General features: G+C 41.5%; 1 protein-coding gene across 1 annotated transcript in view; it reads left to right on the top strand.

Moving 5' to 3' along the window:
- The window catches only part of STON2 (stonin 2), a 139559-nt gene that overhangs the window by 115837 nt on the left and 6592 nt on the right, over positions 1-17130 (top strand). The window contains exon 9 of the mRNA XM_069465191.1: positions 14254-16092. Coding sequence (XP_069321292.1) covers positions 14254-16092 — 1839 coding nt within the window. The remainder of the gene's footprint in view (positions 1-14253; positions 16093-17130) is intronic.

The following is a 17130-nucleotide window of genomic DNA, read 5'->3' as shown; positions in this document are numbered from 1 at the left end:
GACCCAGGCCAAAGATAGAAATTCTTTTAATAAGAGTCCTAAGGCGCCTTCCCTCCAAATTTATAGAGTTTGAAGTAAGTGTATTATATTACTTAAGCAATAAGAATACTGTTCTGCATCTTTTATGGAAAGAGTGAGGGCGAGTAAAGAGGAGTATTAAAATGAAATATTTTTGGCTCAGTAGTCAGACAAGTTTGGACGGTTCTAGGAATTTATATGTGCCCATGGTTCCTGCAAGGATCTTTTCATCTATCTCTTGCCTGGCTGCTAAGTAGCTTGGATTTCAAACAACAGATGCCAACTTTAATCACTCTAAACAAAATGAATTTATTCTAAGGATGTAGTAGCTTACAGAATCAAAAGAAAAGCTGAACACTCAGGCTTCGGGGAAGTTGGTGTATCAGCTTTTACTGTGTTACAAACTACCCCTAAATTTAGTAGCCGAAAAGACAACATTTGTTTAGCTTACGATTCTGCAAATCAGCAACTCTGGGCAGTGCTTGAGCATTCCCCAGTTTGTGCTAGGCTCAGCTGACCTCCTTGGGGACCCACTCATGGACCTGCAGTCAGTTGCTTGGTTGGCTACTGTGTCTTCTTGACTCATCCCCTGCAAGGCTCACTCACATGATGATCCTGGCGTTCCAAATACAGCAGAAGAGGACTAGCCCCAATGCACAAGCACTTTTCTAGTATTTGCTTGAGACATATGCATTCGATCTTAACTAAAGCAAATCACATGGCCAAGCTCAGAGTCAGAGTGGGAGGGGACTTTCCAAGAGCATAAAGAGAGAAGGGAAGAATCTGTGGCCATTTTGCTATCTCCTGCAGATGGGCAGGAACCTGGGCCACTCTAAGACTCAAGTCAGTAAGAACTAATTTGTAAGTTTTTTAGGGTGCCTCCATCTGAATAACTTAGCTCCTACCATTATTTTGTCCTGAGTCGGTCCATTCAAGATTTCCAAAGAGAATCTGACTTTGCTTGAATCATATGCGTCATGGATGGGGCACCTTGATTGACAATCCATGAAGACTTGCATGAGAGGGGGACAGTCCCCAAAAGGATAATTGTGAGGTTGTTACCCAAAGTTGGGGGGAGAGGTGCAGAACAAGCAATATAATATTCTTTTTTTTTGTTTGTTTGTTGAGACAGAGTCTCACTTTGTTGCCCAGGCTAGAGTGAGTGCGGTGGCGTCAGCTTAGCTCACAGCAACCTCAGACTCCTCGGCTTAAGCGATCCTACTGCCTCAGCCTCCCGAGTAGCTGGGACTACAGGCATGCACCACTATGCCCGGCTAATTTTTTCTATATAGATTTTTAGTTGTCCATATAATGTCTTTCTATTTTTAGTAGAGACGGGGTCTCGCTCTTGCTCAGGCTGGTCTCGAACTCCTGACCTCGAGCGATCCACCCACCTCGGCCTCCCAGAGTGCTAGGATTACAGGCGTGAGCCACCGCGCCCGGCCACGATATTCTTTGTCTCTGTATTATCCCCCTGTATTGACTTTGTCCTTTCCCTCTGAACCACGTGGGTTGACCTTTCCTCTAAGATTTAATTGAAAGCAAAAGTAACAATCTCAGCCTGTTGCTTGAACAACAGAAGCTTTTAAACATTTAATTCAAAGACACTTGCTAGTGATGACCCCGGTATGGGTCACGATCTCACAGACATCCCCTCTTTTTGTCATTGCTATGTATTTAACACCAAGAGTATAATCAAGAAAGGGACATGAAAAGACTGGTGTTCTGATGTGAGGTCACTTGATCCTTGGCCCTGGAACAGCTCCAATAGTTAATTTGTTTATATCACTTTCATAATTTCTGCAGAATTTGGAAGGCTGGTTTTAAAACTTGCTAGAAAGCAAGGAGAGGTGGTGGTAAAGTCAACATTTAGCTGGAGTCCAGGGAAAGCCTGAGTTAGGCTTTTAGCATTGTCACCAGAGAGGTAAGCATTTAAGGTTGAATTATTGCCCAAATAATAGGCTTTAGGGAATAATAAATCCCCCATATTTGCCAAAATACCTTTCCCTTTGGACTGACAGCAAAGGCTATTGTTCTGGTTATAAGAGCCTGCTCTTAAAAAAAGAGAGGGGAGGTGATATCTCTGTGTGTATGTGAACCCATGTTAAGTATTTGAAATGTGCCCAGTGCGCTAAACCAGTTTTCTCCATGTTTGGTCATATTTCTCCAAAGGTTTAATCATGAGTCTCTAATATATGTATATTTACTTATGAATATACTACATTACAAACTTATTTATAAATTACAAGCATACCATGTGTTTCAGTTAATGTTTAATAACATAATAAAGAATAGACATGTTTTAAAGATGAGTTAAAAAGTGAACAAAATAGAAGTTGTAAAATATTTTCTTGCTGCACGCCATTGGATCAACTTGTCTCCCTCCTTGAGTGCACTCCTCCACTTTGGAGACTACTTGTCTAGACAACTAAAACATCTTCTAGCTGCCTGACAGTTACAAAGACAGTTCTTAGTACAGAAGGGATAGTAGAAAGTTGGGCGTTCTGGCCTGATCTCAGTGTACTCACGACTTGACACTTCCTTTATGCAGTGGATTCTCGCGCTCCTTTGTTATGTTCATAATGACTCTGTGAATGTGTACGTGTGATACCTGAAGCACAGACTGTCATATCCCTCATAATTCTCACGCCTTTGAGAACTATCTCTGTGATGATCATGGGAAGGTTTGGATTCATGGAATCACAACCTGAAACAGACATATTCTTCTTTCTCTATTTCCCTTTCCCTTTCTTCCATTCTTCCTCCTTCCTTTCCTTTTTCCTCTGTCAGGCAGATCATAATATAACCTCAAAGGCATTCTCCCTCCCCACTTCCTCCTATCCTACTTTTTGCTTCTTTAAGAATTCTGAAATGATAATACATACGTATATTTTTTTCTTCCTGTGATAGCTAACATTTATCGAGCTATGAGCCAGGCACTGTTAAATTCAATGTCCATCTCATTTACCCTCACAGCAACCTTGGAAGTGGGTACAGTTGTTATTCCCTTTAAGAGTTGAGAAATACTGAAGTTTAGAGAGAATTAAGTGATGTGCCCATGAGCTCACAGTTTTCACGTGGCAGAGCCAGGTCAGTCTGACTCCAGAGCCCAGGCTTTACCCTCTGCTGCCTGTGGTGACACAAATAGGCATTGGACACCAGCGTGGGGCCAGGAACTCAAGCCAGCATTAGTACAAGCCACTCTTAAGCAAGCCTTTCCGTTATGAGCCTTGTGTCTAGCCAGGAGACACTTGTGCATATATATAAAATGGTGCAGGTGCTGGAGCAAGTCAGGAAAAGTATTGAGTGAATGAATCATCTGGAAATAGCTTTTCGCTCTGCCCACAGATTACCTCATGAGGTCTTCTGAAAAATTTAAGAGGTTCAGGAGTACAACTAGATCTCTACCTGCTAGAATAAATCTATTGTCATGCTGAAAATGAGCTGTTTTCCTATTTTTCTAAGGTATTACCTTAACTTGATATGTTTACAGTTTTATAAATTGCATCAGACTATAAAAATGTCTCCTTTGATCTTGGTAACTAAAAGAGAATTGGACAAGTACTAAGATGAAATCAAATTACCAACCTCAAATTCGATTGAAAAGAGGTGGCCTACTGCATGCTTGAGCTATTTGATTATTTTGTTGTCATTATCATTGCTGGAAAGAAAGTCCCATAAAGAGCAAGGAGCTTTGGGTAGTGTTGGTGAAAGGGAGTTATCTGCAGAGATTCTTTCAGCTTGCAGGCCAATTGCACCCCCACCGGACTTCTTGAATTTCTTCTGGAAACAACATTATTGCCTCACCAAGGCAACAAACAGAAGATAGTTACCTTAGACCTGATACAGACTCAGCCAGAGCACCTGTTCTTCTCCTCATCCCCAGCACACATGTACACAAGAGTGTTTCTTTACCCTTACCTCCACCCCCCTGACCAAATTACAGAATCAACTTTGGGGAAACAGAAATTCCCATTACCAAGGTTCCAGTGACCAGACCTGGAATCTGGTCCACAGTAGAATGGCACTGCCATGTAACTATTTCAGGACTGTGAAGGGAAAGGCATGGCTGTGTATGCTTAAAGCATGTGTGCCCGTTAGGGTGAGGCACTTCTGAGCAGGTGCGACTGGTGAGACTCCCAAGCCCCACTCCCAGAATAAGTAGGCATGGATTCATGCCTATGTGATGGAAACCAGACTAAAAAGTATTATGTAGAAAGAGAATGATGAGTACCAGTTCTGCAGTGGCATATGCTGATTGGTGGGACATTAGTGCTAATTAAAAGTGGACACATATATTGAAGGGAACATGGAGGGAGATGACAGAGCCATTGGTGAGACCAAAACCTCTAGATTTGCTTATTTGGCCAATTTAACATCTCTCTGAAGCATAGCTTGGTTTTCTGTTACTCCCCAGCACAACCAGAAGGATAATCAAGCCCTTATCCTGGGTTATTCCCTAATCCTTCGTAAATCTTGTCGTTTTCTGTCTCCTAACTATTACAGTTAAGAGATGGTAAAGGTAGTATGGTGTGTCTTTAATTTCCTTTGCAGTTCCAGGACCTGGGAATCACCTTATAAAGCCTGAAACCTGACTTTATCTGCTCACCCTATCACCCAAGAGTGATGAGGCTCTTAGAGATTGGCATCCCATCATCCTTTAGAGGGCTGGGGAAAAAAGAAAGAAAGAAAGAAACTGGCATCCCTGACCACATGTAACATCAAGCTTCCATCCCTTCTAACTCCTTAGGGGTTAATGATTCATCCTAAAATCCACTTTCACGAAAGTCCAGGAACCTGACTGTTCTTCCAACCCTTCAAGGGTCCAGAGGTTCCTCGGAGCTTATAGGCATTCTGGGTTTTGGTGGGGTGTGTCCCCAAATGGGGACCAGGTGACTAGTGAGTGAGGATGTGGAGATGCACACGAGCAAGACTTTGGTGGCAAGGGGGCAGGCAGTCCTGATGCATCACTGGTTCTGGTCACAGTACGAGTGTGGGCGTTGTAGTCCTGCCATTGCTTCTGGGCACCCGCCCAGTGCTCCTCCAGAAAGCACTTTGCCTGAGTCCCAGCCCTGGCACTTCCTGGGCATAAGAACTATGCTCCAATCAGTCAGGACAGAGACCTCTCTTTCCCTTTATCCTACCATACATTCTCCCTTACGGTAACCTGTGCATACTACTCCTTCTCTTTTAACCTCCTGAACCAAAAGGGCCCTTTCCACAGCTTTTCATACCCATAGCAGAGTTTGGTGGTCCACTGAGCAGCGCTTTACAGCCCCTCCAAAAGGCTCAGACTTGGAGAAACTCCTCTTTGTTTACTTCTCTTTGGTGGACTTATAAGTACAGTCATGCACTGCATAATGACATTTTGATCAACAACAGGTTACATATGTGACAGTGGTCCTATAAGATTATGATACATTTTTATTATACTTTTATATTTTTACTGTACCTTTTCTATGTGTAGATATGTTTAGATACACAAATACTTACATTGCCTACAGTATTCAGTAGGGTAACATGCTTTACAGGTTTTTATCCTAGGAGCAATATAGGCTGTACCGTATAGGCTAGGTGTGTATAGGCTATACCATCTGGGTTTGTATTAGTACAGTCTAATGTTCACACAATGACAAAATCACCTAACGATGCAGTTGTGAGAATGTGTCTCCATCGTTAAGCAACTCATGACTGTAGATGAGAATGGGAAAGAAACCGGTACTCTTTGCTCTAGCAATAAAATAAATAAATAAAATACAGGTTAGGGTCTCTGCAGATCTCATCACTGGTTAAGTCTTTTCAAGATATCCTGATATGTAAAATATTAAGGAATTAATTTATAAAGCAGAATACTGATTTTTCAATCTATCATAGATGTCAAAATCTATTCCTGTCCCCAGCCTGTGAACTCTGCTAGGGAGCTGGAGTTGGCCTTGTCAGATAACAGCAAGGTGTCACTGTGGGGGTCTCTGCCCAGGCAGAGTTGGAACCCTCATCTAAGACAACCTGAGCAGCTGATACCAGAAAGGCACATTAAGCCAGGGAACCAGTAAGCCAGTAAAGTCATAGTTTAGCTGTTAGAGGAAGAGGCCAAAAGTAGGGACATGAAGGTTGAGTGTTGGGGAAGGCATGGGGAAGTGGGCAATGGTAAACTAAGGCAAAAGTTTAGAACCAGAGAGAAAAGATTGATTCGTGGCCACTATGTGAAGGTACACCCGAGAAACACACAAGAAACTAGGGATATTCCTGGACCATTCAGCAAACTTAAAGTCTGATGCCTGCTTTTCTAAGCCAAAAAAAAAAAGGGGGAGAGAGATGAAATGTGTTGAGCCCATCTTGAAAAGCAAGAAGGGAGTTAGTTGGCAGGGCAGGCTGGACCAGTTGTTTGAAGAAGGTGCTCAGTACTGCATCATAAACCCCCTTAGTAAATAACAGCCAGAATGAAGTATCTTGACAGAGATCCTGTTACGTAGAGGTAAGTGGTCTGTTGGATGAATTGGCTTCTTCACTTTGGGGATATCTCTGACCAGGTTAACTTTACCAGCATCAAAGCATCCTCTCTCCTGGGCAATGCTGAGGACTAATGAGTAGATTCTCCCTCTGGCTCTCCTTTTTTATGACAGTGTATGTGATGACTAAGTAGGTCCAAGCATATTTTATGTAAATTAAAAGCTCCCTTGATAAGGTTGAGACTACACATTTACACATTAGTGCATGACATCACCTGACCTTTGGCCCAAAGACTTATCTGTATAAATAGGTGTTAATCTCTGTTTAATTAATTTGTTTTCCCTCTGAACAATGCCCCTAAGAAGTTGTGTGTCAAGGTAACTCTTGCCAATCTCAAAAGATAATGGGAAAAATTAACCAGATTTTAACTTAATGAACAAGCTTACTAAGGAAATACCAGAGTTAATAAAAATTAAAAGCAAGACTTCTAATCTCACCTTTGGCAGTTTACTTAAAATTGCTGAGCATCATTCTTCTCAACAAAATGAAGAGAGGGTTAAGTTTTACTATTTCTGAATTTTATTTTTTAATTTTTAATTATGGATACTTAATAGTTATACATATTGATGGAGTACATGTGATGTTTTGAAGTATAATAATGTATAATGATCAAATCAGGGTAGCTTAGGTATCCACCATGAGCATTTATCATTTCTTTGTGTTAAGAACATTGTCCACTAAAGAATCACACGGTTCATAAATTTGGAAAGGAGAGCTTTATTTCTCATAAAAGAGTGCAGCTTACAGGTGGCTGTCTCGCAGGCTGGGAAGCAGAGCCTCTGGCAGAAGTCAAGAGGAATCACTTTGAGGTCTCAAGGTGGATTGAAAACAGTGGTGGAACAAGTCTTTTCAAAAGGCCGGTTCTGTTTAACCCTTAGGAAAGAGGGCCTAATGACGGTAGTGGGGGAGGGGCTATCAGGAAGCTTGTCTGATCTGTCTACTCATGGCCGGGAACTCCGTTTTAAGGTTTCTCAGGGGTCCTTGTGGACAAGAGGGGGTCTCTTCAGTTGGGTGGGGGGCTTAGGATTTTATTTTTATCTTTTACATTCTTACTTCGCTCTTTTAGTTATTTTTGAGGCCTTATTCAAGAAATCTTTCTACAGACCGATATTCTAAAGTGTTTCCGCACTGTTTTCTTCTAGTAGTTTCATAGTTTCAGTTCTTAGATTTCAGTCTTTAAACCATTTTGAGTTGATTCTTATATAAGGTAAGAGATGGGGGTCTAGTTTCATTCTTCTGCATGTGGATATCCAGTTTCCCTAGCACCATTTATTAAAGACACTGTTCTTTCCCAAATGTATGTTCTTGGCACCTTTGTTGAAAATCAGTTGTGGATTATTAATTGGCCTAATTTCAATTTTTTTTGTCTTAGGAAATCGGGCCCAAGGAGATGGACAGAGACAGGGGAACAGCCTGTGGATAGAGCAGTCAGAACACACACATTTATGTATTACGTTCACCACCTTATATGGGTGAGATTTGTGGCATCCCAAAACAATTACAATAGTGACATCAGTGGTCACTGATCACAGACCACCGTAACAAATATAATAATAATCAAAAAGTTCGGGCCGGGCGCGGTGGCTCACGCCTGTAATCCTAGCACTCTGGGAGGCCGAGGTGGGTGGATCGCTCGAGGTCAGGAGTTCGAGACCAACCTGAGCAAGAGCAAGACCCCGTCGCTACTAAAAATAGAAAGAAATTATCTGGCCAACTAAAAAATATATATAGAAAAAATTAGCCGGGCATGGTGGCGCATGCCTGTAGTCCCAGCTACTCGGGAGGCTGAGGCAGGAGGATCGCTTAAGCCCAGGAGTTTGAGGTTGCTGTGAGCTAGGCTGACGCCACAACACTCTAGTCTGGGCAACAGAGTGAAACGCTGTCTCAAAAAAAACAAAAAACAAAAAACAAAAAAACCCAAAAACCCCAAAACTAAGTATCTTGCATATGAAGTTAACTATCTTGAATACAAAGCTAACTGCCTTGTATCTTGTATACAAAGTTAACTATTATCCACAATTCCATTTTAATGGCCTATTAAAATAAAAACAAAACATCCAGCATTATTTTAATTACTATCTCTTCCACTTGCTACCCCTATATTGCTTTTATTGTGAGTTGGGCTGCTGCCAAATAAAAGCCATTTCTAAAGATTAGGTTCTCATTCTATACCACAGGGAAATTTTCCAGTACCTAAGAGGTTCCTAGTGTCTTTACTGATGCAAACTAAAATGAATTGATGAATTCTTTTAATGTTAGACCATAATATATTTCAAGTTACCAAGAGATTGAAGCTAAATGAAGTGATTATAATGGTAATCAAAGCCCCTAAAACTGAAGAAAAAGAACGGGAGAAAAATTAAGTGTCTATATTTTGAACATAGAGACTCTGCTATCCTTTTGCCCCCATTTTTTAACCTAATTTGTCTATGCAAAGATAAATGGAAAAAACTTATTTAGTGATGTTCACTGGACTTTTTTAGTAGTGGCAACAGCAAATATTCTAAGATTGTTGCAGCTTTCTCAACACGAAATAATAGTCACTGTTATATAAGACCATACAGAGGCATACTTTATTTTATTGCACTTAGATTTATTGTACTTTGCAGACCCTGCATTTCTTTCTTTCTTTTTTTTTTTCACAAACAGATTTGTGGCAACCCTATGCCAGGCAAGTCTATTGGTGCCATTTTTCCAAAAGCATGTGCTCATTCTGTGTTTTGGGATCACATTTTGGTAATTCTTGCAACATTTTGAACCTTTTTTTTTTTTTTTTTTTTTTTTTTTGAGACAGAGTCTCACTCTGTTGCCCAGGCTAGAGTGAATGTATATTTTTAGCTGTCCATATAATTTCTTTCTATTTTTAGTAGAGACGGGGTCTCACTCTTGCTCAGGCTGGTCTCAAACTCGTGAGCTCAAACAATCCGCCCGCCTCGGCCTCCCAGAGGCTAGGATTACAGGCGTGAGCCACCGCACCTGGCCAAGATACTTAGTTTTTGCCTGTTTCTTACAGGAGAAATCTGCCAGCCTTTCCCCTCAACCCCAGCTGTACCATTCATTCATAACTGTCTTAGGAAAGATCTAACTGCTGCTTTCTCAACAGACTATTAACTAAGTGGTTTGCTTCCTTTCTCTAAGGTAAAATAGTAGTAACAATAATATGTTTTGAAATTTTATTATTTCTTTATTTTGTAGACAATACAACTTTTTTTTAAAAGAATACAGATTTAAAAATTTTTAAATCATCTCTTTACATGGGATATTTGTTTTACATCAAAACATCATGAGATACTGTATTTCAAAGATTTCTAACACATATATACTTTATATAATGAAAAGTGTCATTCTAGTAGTAGTACCATGAGCAGCCTCCAGTGAACATTTATTATTTGCCTGTTTAATAGGATTTAATAGTTCCTTAATTTCATAGATGGGAAAACCAAGATACAGAGAAATTTAAAACCTGTCCAATTTTCATATCTAAAAAGCTGCAGATATGGAATTGAAACCCAGGCAATCTGACTTCAGATTATAGGTTCTGGTTCGTGTCTACTCAACAACGTGTCCTGGTCAACTTCTATGTGAATAAACATACATCAGGAATTCCATTTTAAGGGTATAACAATTTGTATAACCAATCTCCCGTTGAGGCAGGTTGTGTTCAACTTTTCTATGACACAAACATTGCTATGATACAAACATCCCCTGTGTATACATTGTTGCATATTTGTCTGGTTATTTCCTTAGAATAAACTCCTCTAAGTAAAATTCTTGGATAACTTGTTTTGAGACTTTTATACAAATTTTCAAACTATCCTCCAGAAAAAAATTTACATACCCAGCAGAGTGTAAATTTCCTCACCTGTCACCAATAATGGTTATTATTTGTTTTAAAGTCTTTGTCTCTCTGTACTGGGAGAATTGTGTTTCATAGTTTTGTAAGGTTAAATTCATTTTCCCAAATAGCTATTAGACATTTATGTTTCTTCATTATTGAATTGTCTGTTTGTTCTCTTTATTGCATTTATTTGTGAGAGTGTATTGATTTTTGTTAGGGATACATGCTCTTTATATATTAAGGATGTTAACTTTTTGTCACATATAGTGCAAATGTTTTCCCTCAGGAATTTTATGTACAGATAAATTTGTTTTTTTATATGTGAAAATACAAAGAACATTCTTTAATAAAAAGGGGCTCAGAAGATGTGTAATCTAAACTTTATAAAAACAATTGAAGTTTTTCAGTCAAGTGAGAAACCAAGCAAAATTAAGAGCTCACAGATAGAGAGGTCAATGCTAATAAGGGATCATTTTAAAAACTAGGCAGAACTTGCGTTCACCTCAAGAAATGCTTTATGTTCATGTGAACTATGGACCACTTCTGCTTTTCATCTGTAAAAGTATCTTATGTTTTTAAGATATTTTTTCTTTACAAATGATTTCATAGAAAACCAAATTCTCAATTTCAGAAATTTGACCTATGCCCCACTATCTTCCCAAAGGATAGATTTTTAAAACAATTTTAATTAATGGGACATGAAACTGCCAAAGGAAAGAGAATTTTGTAACAAAGTCTTGATATTTTTTAATGGCTGTCAAGAAAATAGAATCTCGGCCGGGCGCGGTGGCTCACGCCTGTAATCCTAGCACTCTGGGAGGCCGAGGTGGGCGGATCGTTTGAGCTCAGGAGTTCGAGACCAGCCCGAGCAAGAGCGAGACCCCATCTCTACTAAAAATAGAAAGAAATTATATGGACAGCTAAAAATATATATAGAAAAAATTAGCCGGGCATGGTGGTGCATGCCTGTAGTCCCAGCTACTCGGGAGGCTGAGACAGGAGGATCACTTGAGCCCAGGAGTTTGAGGTTGCTGTGAGCTAGGCTGACGCCACGGCACTCACTCTAGCCTGGGCAACAGAGTGAGACTCTGTCTCAAAAAAAAAAAAAAAAAGAAAGAAAAAGAAAAAGAAAATAGAATCTCTAAAAATTAATTTAAAAATTTCCCTCCAAATTCAAAGATACCTCACTTAAATTGTATTAAGAGTCTAATGCTTCAAAACTGTCTAGGACTTGGTGTGATTTTAAGTTACTTGATTTGAAAAGGAATTTATTGTAAGAAAATGATCTTCAGTAAAGACAAAGGCCTTCCCCGCCCCCGCTTCTTTTTTGGCTTAGGAGAAGAAGATGAGAAGTGCTATTTTGGGGACAAGATTCCCAACAGAAGGGAATCCTTTGGCAGCATGTACAAATAGCTTTGGCAGAAAGCCACCCTCCAAAGGAAAAAGACTTCAGCTTGTTTTAAACTAGGGAGTGATAATGATCTCCAAGGCAAAGAGGATAACCCTGATGCAAGGAGAGGACCAATAGGGATTGTTTGGGTGGAAATGCTACATTACAAAAGCTCTATGGAGCTGCCGCAGTTGATGTTTTGAGATGCACCCCTTTCCCAGTTCTCTATGGAGGATCAATTACTTTTCCAAGGAAGTGATTACATTTTACTCAGGGCCACCACGTTCCCTTTAGACTTCCAAAAATAATAGTAATAATAATTTTAAAAGGGCTGGGAGTGGTGGCTCACACCTGTAATCCTAGCACTTTGGGAGGCTGAGGCTGGAGGATCCCTTAAGCCCAGGAATTTGAAACCAGCCTGGGCAACAGTGAAACACAATCTCTACAAAAAATAAAAAATTAGCCAGGAGTGGTGGCACGCACCTGTAGTCCCAGCTACTCTGGAGGCTGAGACAGGTGGATCACTTAAGCACAGGAGTGGGAGATTGCGGTGAGCTATGATGGCACTGTACTCCAGCCTGGGCAACAGGGTGAGACCTTGTCTTAAAAAAAATAAAAAAAGAAAAGAAAATGGTAAATAAAATTTAAACACTACAAACCTAGTTTGTCTCCTGACCGTTTCCCTTTATTTTCCAGAAAATAAATCACATGTCCACAAAAGTGGATTCATGCTTAATTTGAGGGAGATTCTCATCTTTAATTTTAAAATGCTTTGGAATCTTTTTGTGATGCTATATGGAAAATACTCTTTGCTCATTATATTTCTGGGGTGGGTATGGACACTCATGCATTCAGTGTACATTTTCAAACTGACATCTTCAATTGAGGGAAGTGCTATCTATTTGAATAAATTACTTGGAAAGACGGATGACAAGCCAGCCATCCCATTCATGTGTGATTACATGTGCAATTATGTGTGACATTGCTGATTTGGTATGGTTGGATGTAAAGTACATGAAGGTTTAATGAGGTGGCCAGAAAACTCAATCATTTATGTGTCCCTTTGCCTCTGATTTCAAATGACTGGCATTGGAAACAGTGGGTGGGATAGTAGCAGAGATCTCATACACCTTCCTCCAGAGCCTAGAGAATGGAAAAGCTACTCCAAAAAAGAGTTTCTTGCCTCACTCATTTAATCAACAAACCTTTACTGAGTACCTATACTATGCCACACATTTGTTGTCTGTGCTCTCTCCTTGCCAAAGGCCTCATTTTCCCCTCCTCTCCCACAGTCCCAGCAGACACCTAGGGTCCTTATGCTACTGAAAAGGGTTGGATCTTTCCTCATCAAAACTCAAGTCCTACGTCTCCTTCCTTGAAGGCTCTGCTAGAGTGGAGTTTTATTTTTAATAACCTTTTTATTATAAAATAAACTTTAAGTCAGAGAAGTAGTTTAGAGAAAAAAAGATGATATCATGAGCATATTCATATGACAGTGCATACTTGTAAACATTTTAATGCCTGGGTATTATTCCACTGTGTGCTTCAATTTCTTAACACTCACCTAACTGTTGGATGTTTAAACTCTTTCCTTTTATTTTCTGCATATTATAAATAATGCTAAAATGGACATCTCTGCTTTTCAAACTTGCTTCACAATTTTATTTCCTTAGGGTAGGATTACCAAGTCATTGTTTATGAAACATTTTAAGACCCTTAATATAAACTGCCAAATCTTTTTTCAGAGCATTTGTTGCAACTTACAGTCTCATTAAGGGCACATTTAGTGTGTCTATCCTGGCACCCTTACCCTGATTGAGTATTAAAATCTTCACTGATTTTTTTGTTTTATTTTTTATTACTGGTGATATTAGATACTTTTCACATGCTTATTAGACATTTTTAGTTTCATGAGTTTATGTTTATGTCCTTTGCTCATATTTCTATGGGAGCTTTTGGGTTTTTCTTATTCACTTGTATGAACTTATTACATATTAAGGATGCTGGCCTTTTGCCTTTAATATTGATCATATTTGGGCTAAAATACCTTCAAGATATTATTTGCAATCAAGATAATTTGGGTTTTTTTTATGAGATCAGCTTATATCATTTTATGTAGGAGGTGGTTTTTAATGTTTAAAAATTAAGAGTATATACCTTAGAGCCAAGTACAGAAAGCATTATTCCATAAGCTTTTATAAAATAAAGGGAGAGTATACAGAGTTAAATTGCAAGGCACCTTGGTACTGCCAGTCAGTGCTTCTGTATGGATACAGCCATTGTATTCTTACTGTACTTAATACTGTACTCTGGTGTGCTCATTATGAAAATACGAAATCTGTGCCCAGACTAAGCACTTGAGACAGGCAATGAGCTGCTTTGGAATTTACTGGAGTCCAGATAAAATTCTAGTAATCCCTCGTTCCCATATTTCAGTGTCCCTTGCATCTAGCACCCCTGAATGGCAGCCCTTCATATGTTCTCCTTTTCCTTTTAGACAATTCTTCTTCGCTCCAGGAAGATGAAGAGGTAGAGATGGAGGCCATCGGCTGGCAGGCCAGCAGTCCAGTCATGAATGGGCACCCTGCCCCTCCAGTGACCTCTGCTCGTTTCCCCAGCTGGGTCACCTTTGATGACAATGAAGTCAGCTGCCCTTTGCCACCAATCACCTCCCCTGTGAAGCCGAATACACCACCTGGTGCATCTGTGATCCCAGACGTACCATATAACTCAACAGGGTCATTTAAGAAGAGGGACCGTCCCAAGAGTACTTTGATGAACGTCTCCAAAGTTCAGAAGCTGGACATCTCCTCCTTAAACCGTCCACCTTCCGTAACTGAGGCTCCACCCTGGAGGGCAACCAACCCTTTCCTGAATGAGACTCTGCAGGACGTACAGCCCTCCCCTATCAACCCTTTCAGTGCTTTCTTTGAGGAGCAGGAGAGACGCTCCCAAAACAGTGCCATTTCTAGTGCCACAGGCAAAAGCCAAAGAGATTCCCTCATTGTCATCTACCAAGATGCCATCAGTTTTGATGACTCAAGCAAAAGCCAGTCACACTCTGATGCTGTTGAAAAACTCAAACAACTCCAAATTGATGATCCTGATCACTTTGGCAATGCGACGCTGCCTGATGACGACCCGGTAGCCTGGGTTGAACTAGATGCTCACCCGCCTGGGTCGGCACCAGCCCAGCCCAGGGATGGGTGGCCAATGATGCTGAGGATCCCCGAGAAGAAAAACATCATGTCCTCCAGGCACTGGGGACCGATCTTCATCAAACTGACAGATGGTGGCTACCTGCAGCTGTATTATGAGCAGGGTCTAGAAAAGCCATTCCGTGAGTTCAAGCTGGAGATCTGCCATGAGATTTCAGAACCCCGGCTTCAGAACTACGATGAGAACGGCAGGATCCACAGCTTGAGGATAGACCGTGTCACCTACAAGGAGAAGAGGAAATACCAGCCCAAACCTGCTGTGGCCCACACAGCAGAGAGGGAACAAGTGATCAAGCTGGGCACCACCAATTACGATGACTTCCTGAGCTTCATCCGTGCAGTTCAGGACCACCTCATGGCTCTCCCAGTGCTGTCCATGGACTTGAGTACGGTTGGCTTGAACTACCTTGAAGAGGAGATTACAGTGGATGTCAGAGACGAATTCTCTGGTGTCGTGAGAAAAGGAGACAACCAGATTCTCCAGCACCACGTCTTGACGCGGATCCACATTCTGAGTTTCCTGTCAGGGCTCGCAGAGTGCCGCTTGGGCCTCAACGACGTCCTCGTCAAAGGGAACGAAGTAGTTTCACGGCAGGACATCATGCCCACCACCACCACGAAGTGGATTAAGCTGCACGAGTGCCGCTTTCACGGGTGTGTGGATGAGGATGTGTTCAACACCTCACGGGTTATTCTGTTCAACCCTTTGGACGCCTGCCACTTTGAGCTGATGCGGTTCAGGACAGTGTTCGCCGAGAAGACCTTGCCTTTCACGCTCAGGACGGCAGCCAGTATCAATGGGGCGGAGGTGGAGGTGCAGAGCTGGCTGAGGATGTCAACTGGCTTCTCCTCTAATCGCGACCCCCTCACTCAGGTTCCCTGTGAGAATGTGATGGTCCGTTACCCTGTGCCCAGCGAGTGGGTGAAAAACTTCCGCAGGGAAAGTGTCCTGGGGGAAAAGTCTTTAAAAGCCAAAGTGAACCGGGGAGCGAGTTTTGGCTCCACTAGTGTCTCTGGCTCTGAGCCTGTCATGAGGGTCACCCTGGGAACGGCCAAGTACGAGCATGCCTTCAACTCCATTGTGTGGAGGATAAACCGGCTGCCCGATAAAAACTCAGGTGGGTAGTGGTTTCTCTTCTGTGAAAACAACTGCATGGATACCAAACAGCTGGGTCGCAGCCTGAGCAAGAGCCAGACCCGTCTCTACTAAAAATAGAAAAAATTAGCTGGGCGTGGTGGCACGAGCCTGTAGTCCCTGCTACTCAGGAGGCTGAGGCAGGAGGATCACATGAGCCCAGGAGTTTGAGGTTGCTGTGAGCTAGGCTGACCCCACAGCACTCTAGCCCCAGCAACAGAGTGAGACTGTGTCTCAAAAAAAACAAAAAACAAAAAAACCAGCTGAGATCAAGGTTCCACATCCTAGGTGAAGTGCTTGTTTTTCTTGTGTGATGGGCATGGTGACAGAGTGAGGGTGGGACCAGGAAAGTAAAAACAGTTGAGCAAAGTAAGTAATGAGCATAGTGGCCCAATTCTATCTTTTCACCCCCTCATTAGCACACATGTTCCATAAAACTACGTACTATTATTCTCAGCTGAGCTGCTAAGCAGCTCTCCAGGGCAGATTCTGAACTTTTTTTTCCCCTTTTGAGACAGGGTTTCGCTCTGACATCCAGGCTGGAGTGCAGTGGCACCATCATAGCTCACTGCAGCCTTGAACTCCCAGGCTCAAGCGATCCTCCCACCTCAGCCTCCCAAGTAGCTAGGACTACAGGTGCGTGCCACCATGCCCAGCTAATTTATGTTTTTATTTTCTTGTAGAGATGGGGATCTCACTATGTTGCCCGAGCTGGTCTTGAACTTCTGGGCTCAAGCAATCCTCCTTCCCCGGGCTCCCAAAGTGCTGGGATTACAGGCGTGAGCCACCACTCCTGGCCAGATTCTGAATTTTTATTCTTTTGCGATTCATTAAAGTATTAGCTGTGGTGCTGGAAGTGATCCATTTCCAGATTCTGGAAGGCTTCTTGGTTCTGAAGAGACATCTTTCTCACCCTCCCTCGATATAGGAAAAACGGCCAATTTATGGTCAATCATATGTACAGTACACAAAGGGGTTAATTTTATGACCGCAGCTCCTATGTATGAGGGCTGTCAGTTCA

The sequence above is a fragment of the Eulemur rufifrons genome, chromosome 2, assembly GCF_041146395.1.
Source record: "Eulemur rufifrons isolate Redbay chromosome 2, OSU_ERuf_1, whole genome shotgun sequence".
Classification (NCBI taxonomy): Eukaryota; Metazoa; Chordata; class Mammalia; order Primates; family Lemuridae; genus Eulemur; species Eulemur rufifrons.
The sequence above is the reverse complement of the archived record's forward strand: the minus strand, read 5'-3'. Positions and strand labels throughout refer to the sequence as shown.